Source organism: Protobothrops mucrosquamatus, unplaced genomic scaffold, assembly GCF_001527695.2.
Source record: "Protobothrops mucrosquamatus isolate PMUCROS unplaced genomic scaffold, P.Mucros_1.0 scaffold225, whole genome shotgun sequence".
In the NCBI taxonomy this organism is placed as follows: domain Eukaryota; kingdom Metazoa; phylum Chordata; class Lepidosauria; order Squamata; family Viperidae; genus Protobothrops; species Protobothrops mucrosquamatus.
The window spans coordinates 945,917-964,794 of NW_015386576.1; the positions used below are offsets into that span (position 1 = coordinate 945,917).

At 38.3% G+C, this 18,878-nt stretch overlaps 1 protein-coding gene across 1 annotated transcript in view; it reads left to right on the forward strand.

Annotated features, from left to right (window-relative positions):
* Window positions 1-547: 547 nt before the first annotated feature.
* Window positions 548-18,878, forward strand: part of ETV5 (ETS variant 5) — a 40,595-nt gene continuing 22,264 nt past the window's right edge. Inside the window, exons 1-5 of the mRNA XM_015814143.1 lie at window positions 548-593; window positions 2,335-2,476; window positions 2,628-2,715; window positions 2,794-2,841; window positions 3,076-3,126. Of these exons, the coding sequence (XP_015669629.1) occupies window positions 2,432-2,476; window positions 2,628-2,715; window positions 2,794-2,841; window positions 3,076-3,126 (232 nt within the window). The 5' untranslated portion in view covers window positions 548-593; window positions 2,335-2,431. The remainder of the gene's footprint in view (window positions 594-2,334; window positions 2,477-2,627; window positions 2,716-2,793; window positions 2,842-3,075; window positions 3,127-18,878) is intronic.

Below are 18,878 nucleotides of genomic sequence, written 5' to 3' on the forward strand. Positions count from 1 at the left end.
AGTATGCAGACATTGGAATGCAATTCATATCAAAGGGCGCTTTCTACGGCGACTTTTCCTTCGTCCCTCGAGCTCTCTACTTCGAGGCAAGTACGCAAACACAAACGCAAGCCGTGGACAGGCCAGTGAGATCGGCCGGCCTCACACAGCGGGCAAAAACGCCACCGTGGTAAGCTACCGCTTTAAATCTTTCCCGGAGTCTGCCGCGCCCTCGGAACGCGAGATTTTTTTTTTTTTCCTCCTCTCTTTTTTTATGAATGAAAGGCTTCTCGACAAAAAATATGTAAATTAAGACCGACTGGATTGGCTATATTTTCCCGAATGAAAAAAAAAAAAAAAAAAAACATTAGGCAGTTCATTGTTGCCGAGAGGCGGGTTTAAGGATCGCTCGGGGAGGTGTTCTGACATACGAGTGCGATTGGGTGCCTGGTAGGGTAAACAAGCGGTGACTGACAGGCTGTGGCAGGATTGTGGGCCAATGGGGACGGGGCGAGGCGGGCTCTGGAGGCCGTTCGGGGGCTTGGACGGCAGCCCGAAGACGACACAGGGCTTCTAGCGACTGCACCGCGGCAGCGCGATAGTTCTAACGGCAGGTGAGGAGGGGCGAAGCTCGTTTAGCCTTTCAGGGTCCGGGGTGAAAATCCGGGCCCAGGACGCGGAGCTGTGGGGTCGGTGGACTCGTGTGAGTTCCGGTGGGCGTCAGGAGCAGGTTTTCGGGGGACAGGTGCTTAGATCTCCAAGATGCTGAGGATCGCGGGACGTGCGGAGAATACCGTTGCGACTTTAACTCGGGTCCGCTGGATCTCGGGAGGGAATTGGGAGCAAGGGTTGCAAGAAATGCATGGAAGAGACAGTATGGCGAAGAATTGCGAGGGAAAGCTGTACAGCCGCGCCGCCACTGGCTGCAGCGGGCACTGGCTTCGCTGAGAGGATTGGTGGTGGTTTTTTTTTTTTGGTTTTTTTTTTGTGAATGTGGGCGATTTTATGAATGGAGCTGGTTTTCTGTGAATGGAGCCGTGAGTGCGGGGGCGGGGGCTGAGCCTTTCCGCGGCGTTCTGCTCGGGGGAGGGGGTGGTCTATCGGAAGGCGTTTAATGAATGGAGTGCGTCCCTTGTTATTGTGAATGAGGCCCTGCGCTAGGGTTCTAGTTACGCTATACCTGCTCTGATCGTTTGCTCTGCCATTCATAAAACTTAGGCCAGATTCGCGCGCGGCGCGGGGGAGGGGAGTGTAACTCCATTGTTTGGCTTGTGTGGAAAGGTTTTTCAGGTTTTTCACATAGGGGTTGAAGAAGGTAAACAGCAGCTATAACGCCAAATGCGAAGTAGTGAATGTGCTATTTTATCTTTCACTTATCGCTTTCGATGCCAAAACATTTTAAAACCGATCGGGTAATTTAAAAAAATTGAGGTTTTCTGTAGAATTCTAGTGGACAGTTTCTGGATTTTCTTGCTGGCTTTTAGAAATAGTCTGCAACCGTTGATCTGCTAGGATAGAGACGATCTCATAAGCTGTTTTCTTAATCACTTCTCCGGTACTATAAGCTTTTCCAGAAGCTTTTCTTTAGAGCATAATTGTTTTATCTTTGTCGACCTTTTAGCAAAAACGAACTAATTACAAAACTCTTGCCTTGAAAAAACATTCATAGGCTACTTAAAAGTCTTGAAAATTCCATCAATAAAAGGAGAGAGCTATTTAGTGCCCTCTCTCAGGACTTAAGAGATTTATATTCATAGTGTGTTTAACAATATGTTATCTGGGGTTTCTTAGTTTCCTTTGCTAAAACAGGAATACTTTAAAAAGTATCCATCCTGAATTCATTTTGTAGGAAGTAAATAATGTTGAATGAAAAGAAATTTAGTAAGCTCATGCTTAAGTTCCCCCATAGTTACTTTCCCTGTTTATCTAAAACAGGCCTTAGGTATCTTTTATCTGAAAGCTGAGCTCTTACACAACAGAATTGATTTTCTTTGCACTTGTTGCTATTTATATTCTAGCTCTGGACCACATAGATGACCCTTTAGTTTGTAATACATCCCTTTGTAATTGGAATTTGCTTTTTGTGGTATCATAACTGTTTCCATAGTAATTCTGTGACACCACCAGTAAAGTTGAGACCTATGGTCTGTTGGTTGCAAAGAAAATTAAGATGAGGGTAAAAACATGAATGTAATAAAAACTAGATGAATTGAAGAAAAGTACTATAATGGGGAGTATGACATAATCCTCAAAAATTTCAAATTATGCTCACATATTGTTAGAAGAAGTCTGTTAAAATGTAATGGTTGAGGATTTTTTTTTTTAAAAAAAAAATAAAATTTCTCTTCTCTCCAGTTTTAAATCTGCCGGAGCTAGATTTCGAACCCTTCTTATCCTGGAGTTGCTCAATGCTAAAACCATTCAAAGGAATATTTAAGAACCTGCAAACACAATGGATGGCTTTTACGACCAGCAAGTCCCTTTCATGGTTCCTGGGGTATGTCTTGTATGGTTATACATTTTATGCAACTGTTTTCTTCGTGCATGAATTTTCTCGACTAACATCTTCCCAAGTTTTTATCCCAAGTTTTATTTATTTGCTATTTGACTATTTGCCCTCTGTAGATACATTTTTTTGCTTTCATTAGAAATCTTGCACAGATGAATGTCGTGGAAGGCCAGTGAATGAGAGGAAAAGAAAATTTCAAGACACTGATCTGGCTCATGATTCTGAAGGTAGACTCATTACCATTCTTAATAACACACCTAAACATTTTTGTAGCTTTTTAGTAGCCTTTTTTTATTTTCTTTCAGAATTGTTTCAAGACCTTAGTCAGCTTCAGGAGGCTTGGTTAGCTGAAGGTAAATCCCATTGATACAACTTTCTACATTTTTATTGTTCTTTGTTAGCTGCTGATTATAATTATCTATGAAACTTGTTGCCATGGCGTAGCCTTTTCTATGCCTATTTGAACCTTATCTGCAACGCAAGCAAAGGTAGTCTTTAATATTGATCACAATTATATTTTGCAAAATACTTGGAATGTATTTATTTAACAGGTACCCAGTTCATTTTTTTTTTCTCATTTTTTGTAGCCCAAGTTCCCGATGATGAACAGTTTGTCCCAGATTTCCAGTCTGACAACTGTAAGTCACATTCTTAATCTTTGGTTTTCTTGCCCCGAAGACTACAAAATGTTACAAAATAAGTGACTTGTTCCCTTGGTCCTTGTGTTTGTGTGTCACCTTTATTAACAGAATGCAATTCCAGCGTGTGCATGTTTGTGGGACTTGTGAAGTCCGTGTCACTTGGGGGGGAAGGGGAGGAGGGGGTATGAATAGAAAAGGTGTGGTGTTGGAGGCTCTGTTAACGGCGTTGCTTTAACTGGAGAACTTTGGAATATTTGTGCGAAAACCTTTGAGGCTGTGCCTAACCTTGATTTCCGCAGAATCCTTTCAAGCCCCCATGAATACTTCATAATGAAAGAGATATTAAAATCCATTTGCTGGTGAGCACACAAAAGCACTCTCGCCAGCCTTGTGCCTCTAATTCCCTCAGTGACTTTCCTGGCTATTAGAGCTATAGCTCGTGAAGCTATGAAGGACAAAGCTTTGCTGGTGAAACCTGAGCAGCTTTAGGGAGTATTAGTCACTGGCAGGCCGCAATTCTATGAAGGCAGCTACCAGAGTGCTCGGCGCTGTATCACCAAGAGTTTTCCTCTTGTCTGTAAGGTTTAATAATCAGTTCCTGAGCCTGTTTTTACCTCTTAACACCAACATGTTTCATGCACAGTTTTCAGCTGTGGTCTTAATGTACTGCAAGAACCTAAGGTGAAAACATTGCTAAGGTGAAGACGTTTATTTGGGACAGGGGGCTTTTTAAACTTTTGCTTAGCTGTTCTGGTTGCCACAGTATCCCAAGGCGAAAAAACATATAGCCTGCAGAGGAACGGATTCTTGATTTCAGCTCTGTCACAGCTTGCAGTGGAATATCTTGCGCTACAGTAAATGCATGTTAATTATTGTCTTTTGATTACTTTGAAGTGAATGGGAAGGTTGCCATGAGAGTTTCTCCAGACAGGCAACATGTTTGCTTGTATGTGTGCGTGAAAGATTGTGTGTGTGTGTGTGTGTGTCCCTTCCCTTCCCTCCTTTGGAGATGAAAGGGAGCCTGGAGTAAGAAATTTTCTCTCTATGTTGACATTCTAGCCCAACCCTTCCAGTTCTTGCTGGGAGCAGTAGAAACTGAAGTTAGGCTGTGTGTTAGGCTGTGTGGGAGGATCTGTTGTTAGCAGAGATGTGTTCAGATACCTCTCTGCAGGCTTTGCCAGCCCAGAACCTGAAGGATTATATGAAAAAAACAAATGTTTTCTAAAAGAAAGGTAGTCCCAGTAAACGTCGCTTTCTTGCATTGGAGAAGCCAACAGTATGGCAGAAAATATTTCCATTGGAAGCAACTTTACATATGAATGAATGGGTTTTTATCTGGAAGAATAATTTGTTTGGTAATGCGGTGTTAAATCCTTCTGGATTTAGATTTTTTTTTTAAAAAAAAAGTATCCCTAATTAAATGGTTCAAAAATCTACTTTCTACAATATGGGTACCTCAACTTCTGAGAGTCACACCCTAAAAGTAGCTAATGGAGCAGGGCAAAAATTAAGAGTCAATTTATATTGTGTTAAATTTAATTAAAATTAAATATAATTAATATGGTTACTCTCCAAGCATTGATTTCATAATCTTCTTCATCAGTCACATTAAAAGTACAAATTAGTAATGCCTTTTGGAGGACTCTGGAGGCCATGACAGAGGTTTCCAGGGGGCACATGAAGCCAAGCTAAAGCTTCCAAGTTACAATTGGTCAAACTATAAATTAACTAAACTATAACTGATTTAAAACACCGTCCTACAAAACTCACTACCAGGTGCTATAGTAATTTGGTGAGAGTTGAGCATTGCCTTTTTTAGAAAGAAATCTGAAGAGGAAAATCTACAGATCAAAGACCTCCCTTGCATTTGTGAAACCCAGTAGCAGTAAAGCTTGCTATAAAGAAGAGGAATACTGTAATATAAGAAATAAATAAATAAAATGGGGGGCACCATTTGCACACTGAAAACTTTTTTTTCAGGCTCTGCTAGCATGGCATTGATTTATAGTGTATGATTCATGGTTAAAATTATTATTGTGGATTCTGGCACAAAAATCAACATATGACTATTGGGTTAATCACAAACATGTTTACTTAGAAGTAAATCCCATTTAAACTGGCGAGGCTTCGTGCCAAGTGAATGCATATTGCGTTGGAGTTATTAAGGATACAGTTGATTCTGTCCTTGTTTTAAATGCTTGTCTGCTATGCGCGGGATTAGTGTAAGTGTTTTAAATGTATTTTCAATTCTGGGAAGATAATGTTGGAAGATTTTTCTTTCTTTTGATGCTTCTGATTATATAATTGCATAAATTCAAAATCTGAAGTACCTGTTGATATTGAATGTTTTAAGTATAATGTTTATGAAAGCAAAGGCACCAGTATGTCTCTGTGCATGTCTTCCTCTAATTTAAAACTCTCAAAACAATAAGAACAGCAGCTAGAAGGATTTTCCCCAATTTAGTACTATATTTTCCAGATGTCTTAGATTCAGTTTCCTTCACAGAAGAAAACAAGTAGAGATAGGCTGCTATAAGTTAACGTTCTTGTCTTCTTTTTTCACTTAAAAACTATTTTTTGATCTTACTGTCTCTATCCTTTTTAGAGTGCTTGTATCTTAATATGCATTTCCTCTTTTTTTTTTTTTTGGATGAAAGATACAGTTGATAGCATTTGTTGTGTTGGTAACAATTTGATTTAAGGAAGAAAGTTTCTTTCCCTAGGGTAAGAGTAGCATAAATGCACAATTAGCACTGTGTTGTGGGATACGCCCATTGGAGGATGGTGCTTCTGATGTTACTTGTGGCAAAACTTCTCTCTTTTTTTTTGCCCCGTCTGCACAACTGCATTGCTGGGTGACCATTTACAAATTCTTAAAATAAAAAGTATGTCTTTGTACCTTCGGCGGCAGATGTTTTATACCTCATTATTTTCTTGGATCCTCTGAACGTGAATGACCTGGAATATCCATAGTGGAAAGGGGTGAGATACAAAGACCCCACTTGTGTGGGGTTAAAATAGTACAGGTATTCCTCGGCTTACAATAGTTCACTTAGTTTTCATTCAAAGTTACAACAGCACTGAAAAAAGTGACTTTGTGACCCTTTTCCACACAACCGTTGCAGCACCTGCATGGTTACGTGATCAAAATCCAGATGCTTGGCAACTGACTCGTACTTATGACAGTTGCAGTCCCTGAGATCACGTGATTACCTTTTTGTGACCTTTTAACAAGCAAAGTCAATGGAGAAGCCAGATTCACTTAACAACTGTGTTACTAACTTAAAAACCATTGTGATTCACTTAATAATTGCAGCAAAAAAAGAGGGGTAAAATTCACTTAACAACTGTTTGACTTAGCAACATAAATTTTGGGTTGTAAATCGACTACCTGTAATGCAAATATTTTAAATATTTTTTTGATAAATAAAATAAAGCAAAACTGCTGCTTGCCTTCATAGGTATTAAGCAAAGCTCTGAAGCTTTTGTGCACTGTTATAAAGGAGCAACACGGGAAGTCATATGTGTCTCTTGTGATAGTTCTAAATTGGGAAGATTTTTCCCCTCCCCAGCCCAGAAAAAGAATTATCCATTTGTTCTTTTCTCTGAATAAGAGCAACAGAATAGAATACCTAAGCACTTTTTCCCTAACTTCCAAATGTTTTTCATTCTGATGTATGAATTGCTTCATTTGGGCCACTGGGAATTCTCTTTGGCTAGGGTTATATTTTATAGCCTGCAACCTGGGCTTGCTCCAAAATATATGCTGGTCATTAAAACTACAGGGAAAATTGTCATGTTATTACTGGTCTATATCAGAAGAATTGTTTAGTTCTGCTTCTGCTGGACAGTTCTGTTTGGCATTTTAAAAATAAAGAATTGTATTTTATTTTCCTCATCAGAAAATGGGGTGCATTTTTTGTGTTATAGTTTATTTTAAAGGTTTTTTTAAGTTTGTCTTGCCTTTGATGCTCTGATTTTCTGCATGTAGGAGATTTTCAATAAGAAAGGGGGGAGTGAAGCATGTGATCTCATAACATAGTTTAATCTAGCTGCATCGCATGATTCCGCTGGTTATTTATTTTGGCTCATTTGATTTATATAGGGAAAAAGTCGAATGAGAAAAGGCAAGTCTTTGCAATTCTTTAACTGAACTGAGCCACCTCCTGCTAAAGGCAGTTTAGTTTTAACTCTATTTTGGCATCAGGGTATGGGGCAGAGCCACACTGGCATAAAGCACTATGTCTAGAACACATTTGGTGTTGTTTCAGCATTATTTGCTTGCTTTGCTGTTGCCTGTGTACAGTAGGAAAGATTAAAAACCTAAGACACCACTCACTCTAATAATCTTATATTCCTGACTTTCTCCTGGCTTTGACCTGATGTGATACATCTTATAGTTATACCAATCACTTGTCTTTTCAGACTCTAATTATGGTGAGGATATTAGAACATATACTTTTGCAGTACATGTATGCAGACATACAAAAGTGTGTGTGCATAATATAATTTGAAGGCACTCCAAAACTCTTTCACTGGATGTTGGCATGGGGATCCACTCAATATTGCACACTTCAAAGTCCACTTTCCTGCTATTCGTAATTCTTTTTATCTAGTAGCACTGTAACTATTGCAGATTCTAGTAATGGATTAAGTTTCATTGTTTCCTTAGAATATCAAAGAAAACAATTTTCTTTTTTTTGTTCTTGGCTTATTATTAAAGGTTTTTAAAAATATTTTGGTACCTGGTTTGAATATATCTTTATCTGCTCAGAAGCCAACCCCAGGGTTGTACAAAATATCACTTTTTGAATCGGGAGTCACAGTTCTGAACCAGATATTCTTCTGTCCATGGATGTTGCCTCTTTGTCCAGCATTGTTCAGCAAAATTTATCTTAGCATAAGTAGCCAGTCTATTTAAATAATTGTCTTAATTTTTCCATTAGGCCTTTAAATTGCAATGGGGCTTTGATTTTTAAGCCTGGAGGTCCAGAGTTCTCCAGAACTATCTCTTTGGCATCCAATCAATTGCATGCTATGTTAGGAAGGAGACAGCTTTATTCGAAAATCAGGCTTTTTCTTCTTATTTCAGGACCCCACTTTTTATAGAAAGACTGCATTTTAGTAGAGTGTTAAGGCACCTGACTAGAAACTAGGAGACTGTGGGTTGTAATCCTACCTTAGGCACAAAGTCACTCTCTTGGGCCAGTCACATTCTGTCACTCTAGCACTGTCTTAGACACAAAGCCNTATCCCATCCCCCCACCCCCCGGACTTCCCAAACCAACCTAGGCTAATATTCAAATACAAGTACACAAATATTAATATCTCTAACTCCAAAGTCTAAACTTAAACAATCCATCTCCTCCGTGTTAATAAAAATTATTCATTTAATTAGTTCTTCAAATATCCAAAATCTTTACCATTTCAGCAAGATAGTTTAACACCAGCAAGATAGTTTAACACCAATAAGTCACATTCTTAATCTTTGGTTTTCTTGCCCCGAAGACTACAAAATGTTACAAAATAAGTGACTTGTTCCCTTGGTCCTTGTGTTTGTGTGTCACCTTTATTAACAGACTGCAATTCCAGCGTGTGCATGTTTGTGGGACTTGTGAAGTCCGTGTCACTTGGGGGGGAAGGGGAGGAGGGGGTATGAATAGAAAAGGTATGGTGTTGGAGGCTCTGTTAACGGCGTTGCTTTAACTGGAGAACTTTGGAATATTTGTGCGAAAACCTTTGAGGCTGTGCCTAACCTTGATTTCCGCAGAATCCTTTCAAGCCCCCATGAATACTTCATAATGAAAGAGATATTAAAATCCATTTGCTGGTGAGCACACAAAAGCACTCTCGCCAGCCTTGTGCCTCTAATTCCCTCAGTGACTTTCCTGGCTATTAGAGCTATAGCTCGTGAAGCTATGAAGGACAAAGCTTTGCTGGTGAAACCTGAGCAGCTTTAGGGAGTATTAGTCACTGGCAGGCCGCAATTCTATGAAGGCAGCTACCAGAGTGCTCGGCGCTGTATTGCCAAGAGTTTTCCTCTTGTCTGTAAGGTTTAATAATCAGTTCCTGGGCCTGTTTTTACCTCTTAACACCAACATGTTTCACGCACAGTTTTCAGCTGTGGTCTTAATGTACTGCAAGAACCTAAGGTGAAAACATTGCTAAGGTGAAGACGTTTATTTGGGACAGGGGGCTTTTTAAACTTTTGCTTAGCTGTTCTGGTTGCCACAGTATCCCAAGGCGAAAAAACATATAGCCTGCAGAGGAACGGATTCTTGATTTCAGCTCTGTCACAGCTTGCAGTGGAATATCTTGCGCTACAGTAAATGCATGTTAATTATTGTCTTTTGATTACTTTGAAGTGAATGGGAAGGTTGCCATGAGAGTTTCTCCAGACAGGCAACATGTTTGCTTGTATGTGTGTGTGAAAGATTGTGTGTGTGTGTGTGTCCCTTCCCTTCCCTCCTTTGGAGATGAAAGGGAGCCTGGAGTAAGAAATTTTCTCCCTATGTTGACATTCTAGCCCAACCCTTCCAGTTCTTGCTGGGAGCAGTAGAAACTGAAGTTAGGCTGTGTGTTAGGCTGTGTGGGAGGATCTGTTGCTAGCAGAGATGTGTTCAGATACCTCTCTGCAGGCTTTGCCAGCCCAGAACCTGAAGGATTATATGAAAAAACCAAATGTCTTCTAAAAGAAAGGTAGTCCCAGTAAACATAGCTTTCTTGCACTGGAGAAGCCAACAGTATGGCAGAAAATATTTCCATTGGAAGCAACTTTACATATGAATGAATGGGTTTTTATCTGGAAGAATAATTTGTTTGGTAATGCGGTGTTAAATCCTTCTGGGTTTAGATTTTTTTTTTAAAAAGTATCCCTAATTAAATGGTTCAAAAATCTACTCTCTACAATATGGGTACCTCAACTTCTGAGAGTCACACCCTAAAAGTAGCTAGTGGAGCAGGGCAAAAATTAAGAGTCAATTTATATTGTGTTAAATTTAATTAAAATTAAATATAATTAATATGGTTACTCTCCAAGCATTGATTTCATAATCTTCTTCATCAGTCACATTAAAAGTACAAATTAGTAATGCCTTTTGGAGGACTCTGGAGGCCATGACAGAGGTTTCCAGGGGGCACATGAAGCCAAGCTAAAGCTTCCAAGTTACAATTGGTCAAACTATAAATTAACTAAACTATAACTGATTTAAAACACAGTCCTACAAAACTCACTACCAGGTGCTATAGTAATTTGGTGAGAGTTGAGCATTGCCTTTTTTAGAAAGAAATCTGAAGAGGAAAATCTACAGATCAAAGACCTCCCTTGCATTTGTGAAACCCAATAGCAGTAAAGCTTGCTATAAAGAAGAGGAATACTGTAATATAAGAAATAAATAAATAAATAAAAGGGGGCACCATTTGCACACTGAAAACTTTTTTTTCAGGCTCTGCTAGCATGGCATTGATTTATAGTGTATGATTCATGGTTAAAATTATTATTGTGGATTCTGGCACAAAAATCAACATATGACTATTGGGTTAATCACAAACATGTTTACTTAGAAGTAAATCCCATTTAAACTGGCGAGGCTTCGTGCCAAGTGAATGCATATTGCGTTGGAGTTATTAAGGATACAGTTGATTCTGTCCTTGTTTTAAATGCTTGTCTGCTATGCGCGGGATTAGCGTAAGTGTTTTAAATGTAGTTTCAATTCTGGGAAGATAATGTTGGAAGATTTTTCTTTCTTTTGATGCTTCTGATTATATAATTGCATAAATTCAAAATCTGAAGTACCTGTTGATATTGAATGTTTAAAGTATAATGTTTATGAAAGCAAAGGCACCAGTATGTCTCTGTGCATGTCTTCCTCTAATTTAAAACTCTCAAAACAATAAGAACAGCAGCTAGAAGGATTTTCCCCAATTTAGTGCTATATTTTCCAGATGTCTTAGATTCAGTTTCCTTCACAGAAGAAAACAAGTAGAGATAGGCTGCTATAAGTTAACGTTCTTGTCTTCTTTTTTCACTTAAAAACTATTTTTTGATCTTACTGTCTCTATCCTTTTTAGAGTGCTTGTATCTTAATATGCATTTCCTCTTTTTTGGGGGGGGGGGGGATGAAAGATAACAGTTGATAGCATTTGTTGTGTTGGTAACAATTTGATTTAAGGAAGAAAGTTTCTTTCCCTAGGGTAAGAGTAGCATAAATGCACAATTAGCACTGTGTTGTGGGATACGCCCATTGGAGGATGGTGCTTCTGATGTTACTTGTGGCAAAACTTCTCTCTTTTTTTTTGCCCCGTCTGCACAACTGCATTGCTGGGTGACCATTTACAAATTCTTAAAATAAAAAGTATGTCTTTGTACCTTCGGCGGCAGATGTTTTATACCTCATTATTTTCTTGGATCCTCTGAACGTGAATGACCTGGAATATCCATAGTGGAAAGGGGTGAGATACAAAGACCCCACTCGTGTGGGGTTAAAATAGTACAGGTATTCCTCGACTTACAATAGTTCACTTAGTCTTCATTCAAAGTTACAACAGCACTGAAAAAAGTGACTTTGTGACCCTTTTCCTCACAACCGTTGCAGCACCTCCATGGTTACGTGATCAAAATCCAGATGCTTGGCAACTGACTCATACTTACGACAGTTGCAGTGCCCTGAGATCACGTGATTACCTTTTTGTGACCTTTTAACAAGCAAAGTCAATGGGGAAGCCAGATTCACTTAACAACTGTGTTACTAACTTAAAAACCGCTGCGATTCACTTAATAACTGCGGCAAAAAAGGTCTTAAAGAGGGGTAAAATTCACTTAACAACTGTTTGACTTAGCAACATAAATTTTGGGTTGTAAATCGACTACCTGTAATGCAAATATTTTAAATTTTTTTTTGATAAATAAAATAAAGCAAAACTGCTGCTTGCCTTCATAGGTATTAAGCAAAGCTCTGAAGCTTTTGTGCACTGTTATAAAGGAGCAACACGGGAAGTCATATGTGTCTCTTGTGATAGTTCTAAATTGGGAAGATTTTTCCCCTCCCCAGCCCAGAAAAAGAATTATCCATTTGTTCTTTTCTCTGAATAAGAGCAACAGAACAGAATACCTAAGCACTTTTTCCCTAACTTCCAAATGTTTTTCATTCTGATATATGAATTGCTTCATTTGGGCCACTGGGAATTCTCTTTGGCTAGGGTTCTATTTTATAGCCTGCAACCTGGGCTTGCTCCAAAATATATGCTGGTCATTAAAACTACAGGGAAAATTGTCATGTTATTACTGGTTTATATCAGAAGAATTATTTAGTTCTGCTTCTGCTGGACAGTTCTGTTTGGCATTTTAAAAATAAAGAATTGTATTTTATTTTCCTCATCAGAAAATGGGGTGCATTTTTTGTGTTATATTTTATTTTAAAGTTTTTTTTAAGTTTGTCTTGCCTTTGATGCTCTGATTTTCTGTATGTAGGAGATTTTCAATAAGAAAGGGGGGAGTGAAGCATGTGATCGCATAACATAGTTTAATCTAGCTGCATCGCATGATTCCGCTGGTTATTTATTTTGGCTCATTTGATTTATATAGGGAAAAAGTCGAATGAGAAAAGGCAAGTCTTTGCAATTCTTTAACTGAACTGAGCCACCTCCTGCTAAAGGCAGTTAGCATTATTTGCTTGCTTTGCTGTTGCCTGTGTACAGTAGGAAAGATTAAAAACCTAAGACACCACTCACTCTAATAATCTTATATTCCTGACTTTCTCCTGGCTTTGACCTGATGTGATACATCTTATAGGTATACCAACCACTTGTCTTTTCAGACTCTAATTATGGTGAGGATATTAGAACATATACTTTTGCAGTACATGTATGCAGACATACAAAAGTGTGTGTGCATAATATAATTTGAAGGCACTCCAGAACTCTTTCACTGGATGTTGGCATGGGGATCCACTCAATATTGCACACTTCAAAGTCCACTTTCCTGCTATTCGTAATTCTTTTTATCTAGTAGCACTGTAACTATTGCAGATTCTAGTAATGGATTAAGTTTCATTGTTTCCTTGGAATATCAAAGAAAACAATTTTCTTTTTTTTGTTCTTGGCTTATTATTAAAGGTTTTTAAAAATATTTTGGTACCTGGTTTGAACATATCTTTATCTGCTCAGAAGCCAACCCCAGGGTTGTACAAAATATCACTTTTTGAATCGGGAGTCATAGTACTGAACAAGATATTCTTCTGTCCATGGATGTTGCCTCTTTGTCCAGCATTGTTCAGCAAAATTTATCTTAGCATAAGTAGCCAGTCTATTTAGATAATTGTCTTAATTTTTCCATTAGGCCTTTAAATTGCAATGGGGCTTTGATTTTTAAGCCTGGAGGTCCAGAGTTCTCCAGAACTATCTCTTTGGCATCCAATCAATTGCATGCTATGTTAGGAAGGGGACAGCTTTATTCGAAAATCAGGCTTTTTCTTCTTATTTCAGGACCCCACTTTTTATAGAAAGACTGCATTTTAGTAGAGTGTTAAGGCACCTGACTAGAAACTAGGAGACTGTGGGTTGTAATCCTACCTTAGGCACAAAGTCACTCTCTTGGGCCAGTCACATTCTGTCACTCTAGCACTGTCTTAGACACAAAGCCAGCTGGATGACCTTGGGCTACTTGGTCCATCTCAGCCCTAGGAAATGGGCAATGGCAAGCTACTTCCAAAAAACCTTGCCAAGGAAGGTTGTGTGAGGAGTCAACACAATTCCAATTTTGCCCTTTTCCGGTTTTTGTTTTCATCCAGCAGATTTTTGCATAAGCCATTTGTTTTACAAAGGGGGGGGGATGATCCCTAATTGAAATATGAAAAGCCGGTCTGCCCACACGGGTTCTGGATAGCTTCTTAAAATGTTTTGATTATACATTTCTGTTGTCCTTTGTATGGAGAGAGCTGGAATAGGAGAGAGAAAGAATCTAGTTGAGATTGATTGATTGATTGATTGATTGATTGGGCAGCAATGAAGCTGCCTCCTGTAATCTGAAGTACTCCAGGTAGCATGGACTATAAGTCTTGTCATCCCAATTCAGGAAACTAAGTTGTGCCCTAACAGATTTGAAAGGCAGAAGGTTGTTGGCTATCAAGGGAGAGTTTATAAGTGTTTAAAAAGGGGGGAGTAATTGCCTACTAAAAAGCACTGGCTAAGATTTGCATTTATTCAAGTTTAAATGTATATGAAAAATTAGAAATTCATCCTAGGATTTATTTAAATTTCATAGAAGACAGTAATTAGCTGAACAATTTTCCATCAAAATTAAATGAAATGAAATTAATACTTTATTGCTCAGTCTCACAGCATCCCAAATCAATAGTTCTTCTTTAGCTAATATTAATTTTCATTAGCTAAGAACAAATGTGAAAGAATGCACAAAAATAATAGCTGGTTGCTCTTTTCATGATCCATTTTATCATGGTAAGTTTTGCATCAAATTCAAAATTTGATAGAGTGTAATTAAAAAATAAGCCAAGAATGATTCCTGAGTCCAGCTCCAGTAAATATTCCAGACTTAAAAATATAATATGTTTCTGTTCAGTTAATCATATACATATCTAGTAATAATTATAATAATACATTCAATTATTATAATGATGAATTATATAACCAATAATCTGCAATAATGCACTATTCTGAAGAGGTGAGCAATGGGTGGGAAGAATGAAGGCTGAGCACTGTGATGGGGAAGGGTGAGGAGACAATGTGTAAGATGGTGATTTGATTTATATATTTATAACTACTCACAACACTCGGGGTTTCTTGCAATGATAAAACTAATGAGAATTTAAAAGCCATTAACATTTCAAAACATTAAAATAAGCTTAGAACCAAAGATAGTTATTAATGGTAAAACAGTTTAAAACCAGTTTTGATAGTGTCATTCATGAATCAAAATAAACAGGCATTTAGCCACTTTCTACAAATCCAAAGAGAGGGGTTGACTTTTCCTAAACTCTGGTGCTGCTATTGAAAACGTTTGTCATAAACAAATGGCCTAGCAGCTTCGCATGGTCAGCAGTCACTCCTCAAATCTCACATTGTGACATGGCCAGTACTGAATTAGGCACTGTTTCAGATATCCAGATCCAGATCCATTAAAGACTCTAAAGATAAATATCAGCATATTAAATTGGACCTGGTATACTGTTGAAAGCCAGTGTTATACTCACAGAGCAGAAATAACATATTCCCGTATTCTGTGCTCATATCCTTTCCTGGCTGCAGTATTCTGCACCAACTTTAGTGTCAACTGACTTCAACAGCAGCCGTACATAAAATGGATTAGAATAATCCAGCCAGAAGATTACCAGCATGTATATTGCTGAGGGCAGGCTATCTTCATCCAGAAATGGCTGGAGTTAATTTACTAGTTGTACATAAGTACTCCTGGTCATTAAGGTCATATTTACATCCATTGATAATTTGAAATCCAAGAGCATTCCCAAATCCTGTATTTTGTATTACATGGGTGCTACCTTATCCAGCACTTAGATGGGCCAATTCTTGGAATTCAAAAATGGCCCAAGTGCTAGACAGGAAAAAAAGGGAGGTGCTAGGAAGAGGCAGCTTTGTGTGTGATCAGAAGACAGAGAACAATGGAGTATGGATTGGATAATCTGGAATAGACTAAAAGAAAAATCTTTTCTCTTTATGTTAATATGGGCTATACTCTATTCCAACCTTGATTCTATCACAATCATTGGGAGTATTATAGCTGTAGTCTAATTTAAGCCAGATGTAATCTGGAACCCAAGATTGGGAGCTACTGTTCTAGAACTCTTGCCCCTTCAAGATCCTATTTTTTGCTCTTACTTTCAGCAACCAAACTTCTCTGTCAATTATTCATGCTATGGTAGTTCTTGAACAAAACAAGTGTGTTACACTGGGATTAGTATTTAAATTTCTTAATTCTTGCCATAAATAGGGATAAAAGAACTGATTAAAGGAATCCACAAGCATTAAAAGACAAATTTGCTGTCCGCAATAATGGGCAGCAAAGAAAAAGTTACTTTTTAAAATAATTTTTAGTTTTTTTTCTTTCTCCTTGTCAAGGGGCATTTCCGGACCTCACCACAAGTTGTGTTGCACAATCATTTGGGTTGCAGTGAACTCTGTGAAATAGTAGCTCCTTCTTATTTATTCAAGACATTTCTGCAGTGTTTGAATTCCTTACATAAACATCCACAGTACAAGCTCCTCTCTGTAGGACAGCTGGTCTCTGTTATAATCTTAAGTGTCATTTCCCTTCTCCTGATTGGTAGTGCTCAGCTGTGAGGATAGAGGGTTTTTTGTGAATGGATGGAGTATTCCAAATTGGTTGTGAATGGAGGGCGGTGCCTTCTTTCAGCCTTTCCCCCCCCCTCCTTCAATGAATAACTAAGCTCCATTGTGCTGTTGGCAGAAAAACAACAGTTCAAACAACACAGAGATTGTTGGAAAGAAACATGCTTGTGACTGACAGCTGGAACACCTCCAATGTGAGTTTCCTGCTGTTTGCTGTTCAGCAAGGCCCTGCCTAATAGGAAGAGGGTTGGGAGAGGAGAGAGGGCAATTTTAAGGGGGAAAAAATTAACACTTGAAACCCCAGAAGACAGCCAATAGGAATAGTGACTGGAGACATGTACTGTAATTCTTTTTTTAAAAGCAGGTTTTGATTACCTACATTGTTCATTGATTTGGTGGGAGACAAAAGGTAGCTGGAGCCTTTTCTTGAAAATGAATTCTGGTCTTAATTTTGCCCTTGAGAAGTATTGTTTGCCAAGAAGCTCTGAGATCTCCTATTTTGTCTTCCTACATAATTAATTATTTGGATAGGTCCCACTTCTGTCACTCAGATTCATTCCTGGGAAGTGATCCACAATGCAGGAGTCAGTGTTTCTAAATCTCTTGCAAAGATGAGACTGCTAATTGTTAGTGATGCCTGAAAGCTGTCACATCCAGGCAATTTGCTCATGGTGTAATGGTTGTGTACTTAGTCTTAGGGGATGGGGGTGGATAATACTCCATTTCTGGCTAAGTAAAGCTGTTTTGCTCAGTCACTATTTAGGTAGAAAATTCTGATGCATCTGCCTTTTCCTTAAATGTCTTCTCTTAGAAATTATGTTAAATTTTCTATGGCACCACTTCCAGTGTGGTGTTGGTTCACGATAATGCTCGTCCGCACACTACTAGATGCACCCAAGAACTTTTGAAGCAGTTCCCTATAGCCCAGATTTGGCGCCAAGTAACTACTACTAAGGAATTTCAAACTTTGTAAGATATTATGACAAGTGCCTCAATTTGAATGGCGATTATGTCAAAAAGTAATGTAATGTTGTAGTTTTCTAATGTGTATAATAAAAGTTCTGTATCTGCGAGTGTCTGTCATTGATAACCAAACAGAGGTAATCAACATATAAAGAACAGTTGCTGGAATTGGGTATGTCTAGTTTAATGAAGAGAAGGACAAGGGGGGACATGATAGCAGTGTTCTAATATCTCAGGGGTTGCCACAAAGAAGAGGGAGTCCTCCTTTTCCAAAGCACCTGAAGGCAGGACAAGAAGCAATGGATGGAAACTAATCAAAGAGAGAAGCAACCTAGAACTAAGGAGAAACTTCCTGACAGTTAGAACAATTAATCAGTGGAACAACCTGCCTCCAGAAGTTGTGAATTCTCCAACACTGGAAGTTTTTAACAAGAGACTGAACAACCATTTGTCTGAAATGGTATAGGGTTTCCTGCCTGAGCAGGGGTTTGGACTAGAAGAACTCCAAGGTCCCTTCCAACTCTATTATTGTTGTTGTTGTTGTTGTTTCTGAATTGCCCTCATAGTAAGATAATGGCATATATGTATGTCTACATTTTGGGTATTCCAAAAGTGAACCCATTTAGTCATCAAAAGAGGGCCTGTTGCAAGTCTCTCCTTTTGAATTACCTGGATCATGGACCAGGTAATCAGCTTCCCAATGGTGCCTCCATTTTATAGAATACCCTCCCCAGAAGTATGGATGGCCCTGACCCTGTTGTCTTTCATGAAGAAACTAAAGCAGTTTTATTTGACTCTGACCTTAAGCCTTTATATTAGGTAAATTTAGTAATTACTGGTTTTTAACTGTAATGCCTTTATTGTTTGCAATGACTTTCATCTTGTGTACTTCCATTGTTTACTGTGCTCGAAGTATAATTTAGTTACTAATGACTTTTAATGATATTAATTTTACTCTTTACAGTAAGAATTTACTTTTGCTTTTGTATTTGATTTTCTTTTACCCCACTCACAGTCCATTAATACTGAGGTGGATTAAAATAATACTAAATAAACTATGTGTTCTTTCCACACATAATTTGAAAATCTCCTAAATAAATCTATAGAATGAATAGAAGTTGGAATGTAATTTCTTTTAAGGATTCAGACTAAGTCCTGGACTTGCTAACTTTCATGTTATTTAGAAATTGAATAACTGAAGTAGGAAAGTGTGCTTCCAAATCTAAAAATTGAATAAATATTTTTTTTTCCAAATGCTCTAAACACCTGCATAACTCAAAAGTGGGTTACAATCATTACATGCACCAATTTCCAGGTTCAATTTCTTGCAGCTCTAGGTGAGCTAGGAAGAGAACCTTTATCTGAATATTTGAAGATCAACCAACATTCAGGGGCTTGATTCACATATTATACTGAACTAGAGTTCCCTGGACCCATAATTCAGAGGCTATATGCCAGTTTCCAGG